The sequence below is a fragment of the Chrysochloris asiatica genome, unplaced genomic scaffold, assembly GCF_000296735.1.
Source record: "Chrysochloris asiatica unplaced genomic scaffold, ChrAsi1.0 scaffold00019, whole genome shotgun sequence".
In the NCBI taxonomy this organism is placed as follows: Eukaryota; Metazoa; Chordata; class Mammalia; order Afrosoricida; family Chrysochloridae; genus Chrysochloris; species Chrysochloris asiatica.
The window spans coordinates 3,680,308-3,693,849 of NW_006408537.1; the positions used below are offsets into that span (position 1 = coordinate 3,680,308).

A 13,542-nucleotide genomic window follows, 5' to 3' on the forward strand; every position below is an offset into this window, starting at 1 on the left:
AGAGCTCCTTTTTCCTGCTCTGTTGTTGTTGTTAAGTGCCGTTGAGTCGGTTCCGACCCATAGCGACCCTGTACAGGGTTTCCGAGGGTGTAAATCCTTATGGGAGTAGAAAGCCTCATCTTTCTCCCGCGGAGCAGCTGGTAGTTTTGAACCACCGACTTTCAGATTCGCAGCCCGATTCGTAACCACTACTCTACCAGAGCTCCTTTTTCCTCCTCTAGCTGGGCTAAATTGTTGTTTCCAAAGTTTTGTGCCACTTCCCTTATAATGAGTCATGTGTTTTTCAGCCCTCATCTGTAACACCCACCTCAACAAATTCAAAACTTCTCCCTAATCAGTTCATCCCACCACATTAACTTGAACACAAATACAAGTGGCATTTCTGAACTGCAGACCCTATACCTTGCTTCTACCCTGGGTCACGGAGTCCTGGTGTGGCGCTACAGGTCAACGCACTGGACTGCACGGTTGGTTTGAACCAGCCGTTCCTCAGAAACCCTATACAGGGTCGCTATAAGTTGAAACTGACGGCACTTAACAACAACACCACCCTGGGTGACACCTCTGTCAACAACATTCACTTCCTGTCAGCCTAGCTTGATCTTTTCCCTCACTGAAAACTCTTCTTTAATTCTGGGAAAATGACAATTCAGGCTCTCTATATGTCCATCAGACTTCTGATGTGGAGCTGTAGTGTCAGCACTGGACTGTGAACCACAAGGTCAGCAGTTCAAACCCACCAGCTGCCCCTCGGAAATTTGATACAGGGTCCCTGAGTTGGAACTGACTCAACAGACTTAACAATGACAAAAACAATAGTATGTCCATCAAAAGGATCTGCCCTTTTCTATCAATCATACGTAAGCCCAAAAACCAACTGTCAGTGGAAAAATGACTAGAAAAAAATTCAAACCGCAGACTTAAAAATGAATGATGAAATCTGTATCTGTCAGTCAGCATATGCTGAATCTGGTACACTGTCTTCAGTGAGAAGCCTTTATATGTTGGAAGAATTTGTGAATATGTCTGTAGGCTATCTAGCCCTCTGCTCTTTTCATTATTGTATAATGTTGTTAGTGCTGCCGAGTCGACTCCGACTCATAGCGACCCTGTGTAGGGTTTCCAAGGAGCAGCTGGTGGGTTTTATCTGCCAACCTTGTGGTTCACAGTCCAGTGCTGATCCTACAGTACCACACCAGCCATTAGCAATTATTACCCATATACCCACAAGTTCTATTCCTTGGTAATAAGACCTTTTCTCTGTTAGCCTGGAACAATAGATGAAGGACAGTGTCTTAGTTGCTTCTGTTGTTGAGTCGAGTTCCAACTCATTTTATTGTTGTTAGGTGCCATCGAGTTGGTACCGACTCATAGCAACCCTATGCACAGCAGAATGAAACACTGCCGGGTCCTGGGCCAACCTCATAATTGTTGCCACACTTGAGCCCATTGATGCCGCCACTTTGCCAATCCATCTCGCTGGGGGTCTTCCTCTTTTTCTCTAACCCTCCACCTTACTAAACATGATCTCCTTCTCCATTGACTTGTCCCTTTGGACAATATGTCTGAAGTACGAGAGATGAAGTTTAGCCATCCTGGCCTCCAAGGAGTGCTCTGGCTGCACTTCTTCCAACACAGATCTGTTGGTTCTTTTGGAAGCCCATGGCACTTTCAATATTCTCTTCCAACACCATAACTCAAATGCATCAATTCGTTCCAACTCATAGTGACCCTGAATAGGGTTTCTAAGGAGCAGCTGATAAGTTTGAACTGCTGACCTTTCAGTTGAAACGACTTTGCAGTCTGGCACATTAACCCCCAGGGTCACACCAAGACTCCAAATTTGTTGGATGGAGGAAAAAGCCTCATCTTTCTCCCATGGAACAGTGGATAGTTTTGAACTGTTGGCCTTGAGGTTAGCAGTGCGACTCATAACCACTACGCCACCAGAGCTACTTAGTTCCTTGGAGTCCTGGTGTGGCACTGTAGGATAAGCACTCGACCACATGGTGGGTTTGGACCACAAGGTCAGTTTGAACTACAAGGTCAGTGGTTCAAACTCACCAGCCGCTCCTTGGAAACCCTATACAAGGTCAGTCACTATGAACCGGAACTGAGTAGATGGCACAACAACAAAAACAATAGTCCTGATGTGGCATTGTAGGATAATGCACTGGACCACAAGGTCAGTCTGGACCACAAGGTCAGTCTGAACCACAAGGTCAGCTATTCAAACTCACAAGCCACTCCTTGGGAACCCTATTCAGGGTCGATATGAGTCTGAACCAACTAGAGGGCACTTAACAACTCCACTCCTAGTATAAAACTGCCTTCATCACCTGCTTCACTCTCTGCCCGCCTGGACCTGAACCACAGAACTGCTGTCTGCACCTCTCAAGTTGCCCCTTCCTCACCTCATGGAATGGTAATAAACTTCTTTAAATCTTGAACCACATCTACATGATCAACTCTAACATTCATTGGGAAGAGAGGGTTTCCCCTTCACCCTAGACCCCATCTTGGTGACCCTATATGTACTCATACAGTGGTTATTAGTTCAGCAGTTAATATTTCATTTACATTAAGGAAGCTCTCTCGTAAGACTCCAGACCCCAAACAGAATGGCTGTACAACTCAAAGAATATAATCAATGTCACTGAATTGCATATGAACTTCCTTTTTCATTGTTGAATTAGTGTATGTTTTGCTGTGCATATTCTTAAAAACAACAATTAAAAGGTATAAGACCCTCATGAAATGTACAATTTTAACAGCTCTATTTTAACAAAGGGGTCCTGGTGTGGAGTGGTAGGATAAGTAAGGTCGGAAGTTCAACCCCAACAGTCACTCCTTGGAAACCCTATACAGGGTCGCTATGAGTCAGAACTGACCCAAAGATACTTCACAACAACAAATTTTAACAAAACATTACTGTATATGTACAGGAAGCCATATACCATAAAGGTTAAGTGTACAGATCAGCCAAGTTGCCTGATTTCAAATCTCTCTGTGTCTCAGTTTCCTCATCTATAAAATGGGAACATAATGCCATCTGCTGTGTGGGCTAGTTTTACAGGATTGGATGTGTTGGGATTTATAGAGATGCTGGAGCAGTGCCTGGCATGTGGGCACTTCGCAAGAGTCAGTTGCTATTAGTAGTATGCATCTTCTCATTTAACTCTCCCGACACCTAACACCTGGTGAAGTGGGCAGGCAGACATGGCTCTACATTTTGCAGATACGAATTAAGACTCATGAAGCTTGTGACAGTAACACGTCCATCCTGTGAGGAGGTGGTGCTAGAATTCTGCCCTGATTCCTGATGGGTACATGTGGTTCTACTGATATGCACTGTCATCCTTATAGCTGCTGTAAGAGATTCTACCACAGCAAAGTGCCTTTAAGATAAGAACTTCCCTGTTTAAAACTGCTTGGCTTCCAGAAGACAGGGACAGACCTTCAATTTAATCTCAAGGCACAGCATGCCAGATGAATAACAGAGATGTTTTTTCTTTCATCCTGGCAGAAAATGTGCCTCCTTGTTCACGAATAGCCCTCAGGCAAGGAAAACATCAAGCCACAAAGAAGGCTTTTTCCCTTCTGCCACGTTCTGTTAATGATGAAGCTGATGTGAATATATGGAAATAACCAGAGAATACTGAACCACTGTGCATTTATGGAGCATACCTTCCTGCTATGGGAACTGTAGTTCTAGAGATAGTGCTGAAATTAAACCCACAGTGTTTTTATCAATAAGGTCTCTGGTACAATCTAAGTTTTAAAAAATGAGGATAACAATGTGCAGAAAGGCAAAGAACTGTCTCAAGGTCAAGGACAGCAAGTCCCTGGTGAAGCACAGATGCCAGGAGCAACCTCCTGGGGTAAAACATTGCCCTCCAAGCACCCAGGGCATTTTTGATGACATCCATGCACAAGCATGACCGAGACATTTGTAAGGGCCGATCAAGGATGCAATGTGCAGCTTGTATCAATTATTTATTTCCTGCAAAGTGCTTATGTTTTGGCATTGCACAAGCAGAGCCATGTTGAAATTCCCTGCAGGGGGAAAAGTGCTCAGTGACATGAACTATGACCATAGCAACGGCCTGCAGTGCCCTCTCCAAGGAGTCTACTCCCCAGGGCAGAGCGCACCTTCGCTCAGTGAGAAAGAGCTGAAGCACACCCAAGAGGACCTGAAGCTCACAGGACAAATCGAGGAAACACTTCAGATTATCTTTCCCATTACTGGAGTACTGGTGTGGAGCTGTAGGGTAAGCACTGGTCAGTTTGAAATGCAACTGGTGGTTCAAACCAAGCTTGCGGTCCAGTGATTTATCCTACAGCACCACACCAGGAATAATAGGGAGTTACCTGTGCGTTTAACGTAAGTCAAGTCAATGGCATATGAAAACATTTTGGAAAAAGATTCTAAAACTCATTTATCAATAAAAATGAGATTAGGACCTGTAAAACTAATATAGAGCCCACCTACAATTAGTACTATCATTTTGGTCAACTTTTATTCTCTTGCTTTAAGAAAGACAGGCTTTTCTAGCGAATCTTGGCAAAATGAGCAGAAAATCTGAGCCAATTTCTACAATTTCATTGCAGTAAAATCTTCGATAGGGCTTAAACCTCTCTGAACTTATCTTTACTTTGAAATCAATAGATACCACCTGTCTATCTGAAAAGTTGTCAGAGAATAAATAAGGCAAAAGATGAAGTATAACTAAGCTCAAACTAGAACTGGGCACTTAAGAGCTTGGGAAAAGAATCTCTGCCAATGGTAATGGGTGGTGGTTGTGTGTTGGTGAGTCAGTTCTAACTCATAGAGACCTTGTATAGAGTCTGCAAGGCTGTAAACCTTTACGGGAGCAGAAAGTCACATCCTTCTCAAGATTTGGCTGGTAGATTTGAACTGCTGACCTTATAGTTAGAAGCCCAACTCATAACCCACTACACTACCAATGCTTCTTATTAATGGTAATAGTGCTGGGATTTAAATGTGAGTTATAAAATCAGAAATGGGCTAACCTCCATAAACTGAGCTTTCCCTTGCACTGCTTCCATATATAGTCCTAATGTGTAAGACATACGAAGGAACGTGATAGTTCAGAGTTTCAGGGAGTTGTACGGACATAGTAGTACATGAATGCTAAACTACTGGCTACTAAAAGTATGCATGTATGTGGGCATGTGTGTGTATAGGGGATGAGTGTGTGCATGTGTACATGAATGTGTATGTGGTGGGTCTATATGTGAGCGCATGCATATACACATCCGATTAGAATTAAGTAAACACGTACAGAAAGGCACCAAGTTCTTTTGGGCAATATCTAAGTCTCGTGAAAAGAAAGGGGAAAAAAAAAAAAAACAGAGAGAGAGAAAAAATATTTTTAAATGAAAGCGGAAGAACATTAACTTTCTTTTTAGGTCCAGTATTAAACAAAGCCCCAATTACAAAGACACTAGTTGGCAGCTATTGGACCTTTCTCTTCAGAGAGTCCTTCTGATTTTATACCCTTTCTTTTTTTGTCAAACACACATGAGTTCGTATGAATTCTTGTGTGAATAAAGGCTAAAGTATATGACATTCTATCAATGTAAGTGGAATCACAAATTTTTTTTTTACTAGAATTGGTTCACAATTTGATTCCATTTTGCATATTACTTACGGATTACTCAACATTGCCAAGGCTGTATGGATGTGCACAGACAGCTGAAGTTTGTCTGTCTGTGTTTCATGTAGTCTTTAACTGGGAGGGGTTACTTATGAGTTAAAGAGCAGGCTGGTAACCAGCCTAGATGTGCTATGTACATGCTGTGGTGACCAGCGCTCCAGGCTGAGGTTTTTTCCTAGTCACTGCCAATTTGCATCAAGTCTGAATGAACTCTGTTGATAGAGGGCTTCCACTTGACCTTGAGAATGGGTAATGAAACTCATTTGTTGGCACATTTGCAATGGCAACACTCCCTTTAGACTGGGGGTGAAGGAATTTCTGCCTGTGTAAAATCAACTGCTTCACCCATCTGTCTGTATGTTGAAGCGACTTCAAGTGACCTCCTTAAGAGACTCCAGACTCCATTCATGGATCTGCTCATTCAGGCAGAAAATATAAATCCACCCGAGCAGGGCCTGTACCCAACTAGTAACAAAGACTAGTACTTGCTAGGGAATATCATCACAAACTCACTGTGCCCAAAACCTTTGAAAAGCTCACCTGAGAAAAACAACACTAATGGAGGATTTCCTGAAATGCATACAGCCATCAGCTACTCTGGATACTCTAAATCTCTCCCTAGACTAACCAGACCATCCCCAGGGCAAATCACACTGGGCCCCAGCAGAACTGATCTCTCTGATCAGGTGATGCCATTGGCTTATAGTGAGAAATATGACATGTAACCTGTCACTGCTTACAATATGCAGTGTTTATATGCTGTTACACACTGTACCCTCTATGGGGACCCATAGGAGAACACTCACTGGTCTCTGTATCAACAGTCGTTCTGTTTCCGATTTGTTTTTCCCTGGAGAGAACTTTGTATGTTATAATTGGTCATGGTCCATATTTTGCATTGGCTGACAACAAGCCTAAAATAAAATTTGTAACCTGCTTCTTGTATTTATATAAAACCTTCTGGCATACATTTTGAGTATTAATGTCACTCTGTGTTCTATCAAGCCTTAGATTTCTTCTGATATTTCTTTTTCATCTTTGCTAATTATTTTATTTTATTGATCTGTGTCACATAAATCATGTCAAATCACTTTTAAACCCTTCTGAATAAAGACGAAATATAAATATATTGAGAAAATGAGAAGCCACAGTAAGGTAGTATTAGTCAGTGAACTAGAATAAGAGAAAGTTCTTTGAATTCTAATCTTTGGTTTTTCCTTCATGATAAGCACTGATTCTTTGTTGTTGTTAAGTGCCCTCAAGTCAGTTCCAACTCACATCAACCATGTATAGGATTTCTAAGGAGCCGCAGAAGGTTTTGAACCACAGCCCTTTCAGTTAGCAGTCCAGTGCTTATCCTATAGTGCCACTCCAGGACTGACTTTTAGAGAACTATAAATGATTTTTATTCTTTAAAGCCTAAGTAAAATAAATACAGGCATGATAAATAATGAGAAAAGCTCAGAAATGAAGTTTTAGAAGATCACACAAGTCAAAATTCATTGCTAGCCTCTCAATTTCTCCATCTTTTTTGGGAAATCAGTCACAAAAGACAGTGATGCTTTGAACATCTACCTGACACTGCCATTTCCCTGCCATTCAAAAGAGTAATAGTCAAAATCACTTACCGTGTTTGTGAATAAATGCGAGCCCCTGCAGTATCTGGTACGTGATATTACGTATGGCAGATTCGGGGAACAGCTTATTTCTATATGGGTCAGAAACAAAACAAAACAAAACACAATTCTAGGTTTATGAAAGAAAAAACAATCCCCCTTTTTTGTTCTTTTGATTATACAGAGGATGAAAACAAAGCACGTGCAGGCGTGTTAATCTTTAACTTGTTCCTTTGGCAGTAAAGAACAAAGGAAAGAAAAATCGTTTATCCTTAGGAGAGGTGCTTTACAAACACCAAAATACATTAAGTTTTAACAAAACAGAAAAGATTATACATTTTAAAGTAAACAAAGAAAAAATTCTCTCCACATAGCATACATAAATCTAAATCTCTCCTCTTCCTCATAATGAGAATAAACTAAAACTTTAAAAAACAATTTAGTTGGGGAAATTTGAAGTCTCCGGGATGAAGACATTGGGAAGTACAGTAGATAATAACATTTCCCCTGGTTGGGCAAGTCACACAGCTTCATTGCTAACATTGATAATGAAGATGCTATCTGTGCACTGAAATCTTTCCGGGAGATGTTCTGAATGACATTCATTTTGCCACCAAGAAAACGTACCTAAGAGGCTTTATATGATTCACTTTAAAAGTTCAAAATTATCATAGCAGGTAACCTTATTGCTTTCTTATTCTCAAGAGGCAAGTTCCCAAACACGGTAGCAAGGAAGAAACTGAAATAGACTTGGAAGTGTCCAATGGTGGTCTCAGAAGAGACAAAACTGTGTATAACACCTGACTAGTTTCTCTGTCAGTATGGCCTTATCTGAATGCAGAGCTGCAGAGTGTGCTAAATCTCTGAGCTTCTTTGTGTAAATGCCCCACTAAAACATGGGAACGGTTATACTGAAACCACAGAGAAACCTGGGAGAGTTGGAACGTAACGGAACTGCCTTGTTTTTCTAAGTCTCACAAGTTTTCTGCCTTTGATAGGGTAGTCTTAGTACTTTTCTATTGCTTATTTTAATGAATATATATATATATATTTGCATTTTCTCTTTCTGACAGGTTTCCATCTTCCGTAAGTTCTGGCTTTCATGGGTTTTACTGCAATTTCTATGAGGCTATAGTAAGGCCTAGGTAACAGGAAGGTGGGTCAGGCCTCTCATTTCTGGGCAACTTCAAATAACAAAGCCTAAGTAGAAAGACTGTTAAATGATTAGAGACAGTCTTGGGAAAGTGTAATAAGATCCTTTTTTGCAATGTTTATTTCCAAGATCATGACCACACTGTACCTTTCTTTAATGAGCTGGTAAAGGTTTTCCTTCATGTACTCGAAGATAAAATAAAGATGATCATTTTCCCTGATAACTTCTTTCAGTTTTACTACATTGGCATGGTTGAGCTTCTTTAAAGACTGAAATACGAGGAAGAAAACCATGAGAACAAATCTGATGCTGAAAAAGAAATGTAATCCCATATATGCTTAAGAAGAAACATCTCATTCTAGATCATGGAAATGCTATAGACTTATGTCATAACTCATATTTTATTGACAACTTAATAAAATGCATTTCTCTGAAATCAACAGCAACTTTACATAGAAAAACTATTGTAATTCGTGGACTAGAAGGTAAATACTTTGTCATTAACTGGTATTCGCTGGCTGCCCCAGGACAAGGCCATGCACTAATGGGTTGTTTTTGGCCTGCCCCCTCCCAGTGATGGAATTCATGCAATGGGTGTTCCAGAGGGGTGCCAATAAAGAAAGCTGAGGCTTTGTATTATCTGTCATTGGAGAAGGCAATTGTTTTGGACTGAGATCACCAGCTAAGAGTCCGCAGGCACTTTGAACAGAGGCTGAGGCTGATGGACCAATTCTCTCAACTTCTGACTTCCGCCTGACTCATGTGTGTCCATGACCCAAGCGGTGCTCCTCACAAAGGGAGCTTTAATTGCATAGGACAGGTTCAAGAAGCAGAAGCCTCACTGCAATGCTCCTGAAGTGAGATCAGAGAAATCCCTAGCTTTTTAAGAAGAGCAAAGGCAGAGAGTCAGGCAAGGGCTGAGGGACAAGAGGGTGGCTCTGAAAATGGCACATTGTCTCTGCTTACTCATCCTTCCTTTCACATTTGCAGCTTTCTGCTTCTTGGAACATACATGCGAACACAGCCATATGCACATTATTTTCTGTTTGCCTGACTAGTGCTATTGATGGCAAACATGTAGAGTTTTCTATCACTGAGCAGCAATCTCGCTCATGTACAACAGCCAGAAAAATCCACGTGTTAGTTTACTCACAAGACAAATCCTTTAATGATCAGATTTTGATCGACTGTCTCCTTCAATAAAGTCTGAACACTCTGTCCAGTTAGATAAACTCTTTTATTCAAAACGCCTCTTCCCACAGAATGAGGCCAATAATAACCAGTGCTAAGACTCTGTCTTTGAATTTCCTTTAAAAAAACAAAACTTGTCTTCTATAAAAAAACAAACAGAAAGGGCTTGAAGAAGAGAACGTTAAACTAAGTATCAGAATCTCTAAGGAAGATTCCAGGGATCAGAGCTTGGAAATGTGGTATGTTGTTGTTGTTAAGTGTCGTGGAGTTGGTTCCGACTCATAGCGACCCTGTACAGGGTTTCCGAGGGTGTAAATCTTTATGGGAGCAGAAAGCCTCATCTTTCTCCCGCGGAGCAGCTGGTAGTTTCGAACTGCTGACCTTGCGGTTCACAGCCCGATTCATAACCACTACGCTACCAGAACTTCGAGCAGCTGGGAAGAGGGAAGGACAGTCATAGGATAAGAACAAAATAAGACTTTTCTGAAGCTTTTTCCCTGAAAGACAAGTTCCTGGAGGGATGCTGGATACTTCTCAGGCTGGGACTCCTCAACTGTCCCGCTCAATTTGCCAGAATGATCCAACCAAGCTGATGACTTTTTTGTTGGGTTGGATTCCTAGCTTTCCCAGGGTAACAAGTACTAGCACGGCCTGATTGGACTCTCCTGGACTACAGCCATCATTTTTTCCTGTTTGGTAAGTACACACCACCAGTCATAGCTGAGAAATCCAGTGGATGAGCAGCTGACAAGCACATCCACACAGAGTCAAATGCAGCAGGTTTAAAGCTTTTCAAGAAGAACATTCTGGGTAGGGAGGAAAGTGCCTTCAGATTGAATTGCTGGTGTGTCGAAAAGAGGAGCTAGCTCATAGCTCTCGTTTATAAGAGAGAATCGTGGGTAATAAAGTCTTTTTTAGTTTAATAGAAAAAATTAATTATGAGTAGGAAACTTTATTTGATTCACTTTACAGAGGTATCTTTTAAAAAAGGTTTCTTATTTTGACTCAGAAACGGTTTGCAAAGGAGAGGTATAGGTTTTCTAATAAAAGTAGAGTCACTAATGTAACATAGTAATCTACTTTCAGCGATTAGCTGCAAATGCTATCATCTGCCCCCCCTTTTGCATTTATGAACAAATTCAAATGAAATAACTGCATCAGTTATAAACCTAAGCAGTCATAAAGCTATTTCAATACATAAATTATTCCCTAGTGTATTAATAAATACCTTAACCTCCCGAAGGTTCATGCATTCCTCCCAGGAATAAAACTTCCTTTTCATTCTAAAAGAAAAGAAACAGATAGATAGCAGGCTTACTTCTAATAGCAGTTTAAACTTTGTATCTGAAAAATATTTTCGTTCACCTGTGGCCCCATTGATCTCAGCTTCATGAGAAACCCTGATGCTGAAGACCCAGCTAGGCTGTGCCCAGGTTCCCAGGTGACAGAAATTAATGAGATAATAAATGTGTATTGTTTTAATCCAGTAAGTTTTGGAGCAATCTGTTATGCAGCAACACATCAACATACCCAAAGTAAATCACTGAATTTTTCAGCGTCTCCTGTAAAATGAGGTTCATATAGAAGCACTTTGAAAAAATACACAGTGTGATATGACCCACTACCACTCAGTCAATTTCAACTCATAGCAGCCCTATAGGATAGAGGACAACAGCTCCGTAGGGTTCCCAAGACTGTAAATCTTCACAGGAGCAGATAGCCTCATGTTTCTTCAGAAGAGCAGCTGGTGAGTTTGAACTGCTGACCTTGCAGTTAGCAACCCAACACCTTACTCATTGCACCACCAGAGCTCCTTTAGTGCTATATGCAAAGGAGTAAAACTAAGGTGAGGATGTTTTTCAGACATCATCAGTGTAAAGCTCAACAATCATCTAATCCACAGAAATCAGTATCTAGGTTCTTCTCCGTGCCTCCTACCACTCCCTTTTAGAAAAATTTCAGAGTACCAAATACATTGACAACGCATAGTAAGTAGTGAAGGATGAAATTTTTACTTTTTGATAGCAATCAGTTCCCCAGACTCGATGCTCCTCCCCAGCAAGACAGACCCGTAGGTTCCATCCCCAAGCTGCTTGATTGTTGTGTATCTATTCATGGTGTGCCCGTTCAGGCCGGTCACTCATCTCAGGGCTGCGGTGGTTCAGTCCTGCAGTGGTAGCAGGCCTCTCCAGAGTGTAACCAGATTTTTCGGTGGCAGCACCAGCACAAGGTATTCAATACAACGTGACTGTCTCCCAAATACATATTTTCAAAGATCAGTCTTCTGCCTGTAGAGAAAAATAGGACAAGGATAAATGTCAATGTACATTTTGAGTTGTAGGCTATTGCATTGTTGTAGTGTAAATCAGGAGTCAACAAACTGCAATCTGTGAGCCAAACCAGCCCACTGAGTGTTTTTTTTTTTGTGTGTGTGTGTGTTTTTAAAATAAAGTTTTATTGGAACACAGTTGTGACATTCATTTTTATATTGCCTATGACAACTTTCAGACGACAACAGCAGAGCTGAGTCGTTGTAACAAAGAATATATGGCCCATAGACCTTAATATATTTACTATTTGGCCCGTCACAGAATCATTTGTCTAAATAATGTTCTTTTCCAATTTTTTCTAAAACTAGAGATACCGTGCTCAGAAAGTACATTTGTCATTCACTCAAAAGTAAGCTCCAATTCCAAGCCTTTCTGCTGAATAACCATGCTGCCCAAATCCTCCTGTATGTTAACTATGTTCAATGCATACAAATTGTCTAGGTCAGAGAATCTGTGCTAAATATAATTGTTCTGTGCAATTTATCTACAATTAATAATGTAAACAAATAAAGTCAAGAAATACCAAAATTAAAGTTCCCCTAACAAATAACTTATATACACTACATAACCTATTTGTGGCTAGGCATAAATAGTATTATTTTTACTATTAGACATTCACAAACTAATCAACTTAGCAATTAACGGACTGCATGCAGGGTGTGCCTCTTTTAGACTTTCAGTTTTATTTTAAAATAAGTCATTTGTTTTCATTTTAAAAATTAAGATAATCACCTAGTCTGTCCCTAATAAAAGTAATGTACTATGAACTTAATTAAGTGATTGCAATGTTTTTACACAAATGTTGTTATTGTATGTCATCAAGTAAGTTCTGAACATTGAGACAACAGAATAGACAATGGAACAGAACTGCCCCATAGGGTTTCCAATGCTGTAATCTCTCTCTCTCTCTTTTAATGATATTTTATTGTGTCTTGGTGAAGGTTTATATACCCATATAGGTTTCCATTCAACAATTTCTATACAAATTGTTCAATGACATTAGTTAATTCTTCATATGAGTGAACACTCTCATTACTTCCATTCTGGTTGTTTAGTTTCCATTAATCTAGTTTCCCTGCTCCCTTTCCCTCTCATCTTTGGTTTAAAGTAATTGTTGAAAGTTTAAAAAGACCTGGTTTCAATATGGTTAAAGCATTCAACTGTTAATTGATAGGTCGGAAATTTAAACCCATCACTTGCTCTACAGAAGAAAGATGTATCACCCTGCATCCATAACGATGTATAATCCTATGAGGCACTTCTATTCTATAGAGCAACTATGAGTCAGAACTGACTCCATGGTAATGGGTATGGTTGACTGTTTGATCTCATAAGATTTTCTAAAGAAGAAAATACTAACAAACAATAAATGAGGAGGAATCTGATGCAGACCGTGCAGACCCGGTCAGGAGGCCAAGCCCCTGTGGGCCCAAGCGTTGTTGACCGTCTAAACCATAGGCTCTGAGGATCAGACTTTAGCTACCTAGTAGACATAGCAAACTGTCCCTCATCTCATTATTCAGTAATGCTTGTTAGTAATCTCATACATGAGCCCTGGATATCCACAGACA

The 13,542-nt window shown here is 40.5% G+C and overlaps 1 protein-coding gene across 2 annotated transcripts in view; it reads right to left on the bottom strand.

Moving 5' to 3' along the window:
• Positions 1–13,542, bottom strand: part of ICK (intestinal cell (MAK-like) kinase) — a 73,078-nt gene that overhangs the window by 20,837 nt on the left and 38,699 nt on the right. The window contains exons 2-5 of one of the 2 annotated variants that reach the window (XM_006835718.1): positions 11,657–11,929; positions 10,870–10,924; positions 8,598–8,719; positions 7,310–7,389 (exon numbers count right to left, since the gene is read on the bottom strand). In XM_006835718.1, the coding sequence (XP_006835781.1) occupies positions 7,310–7,389; positions 8,598–8,719; positions 10,870–10,924; positions 11,657–11,757 (358 nt within the window). In that variant the 5' untranslated portion in view covers positions 11,758–11,929. Of the gene's footprint in view, positions 1–7,309; positions 7,390–8,597; positions 8,720–10,869; positions 10,925–11,656; positions 11,941–13,542 lie in introns of those variants that run through there. The other variant, XM_006835717.1, reaches the window with a different exon arrangement.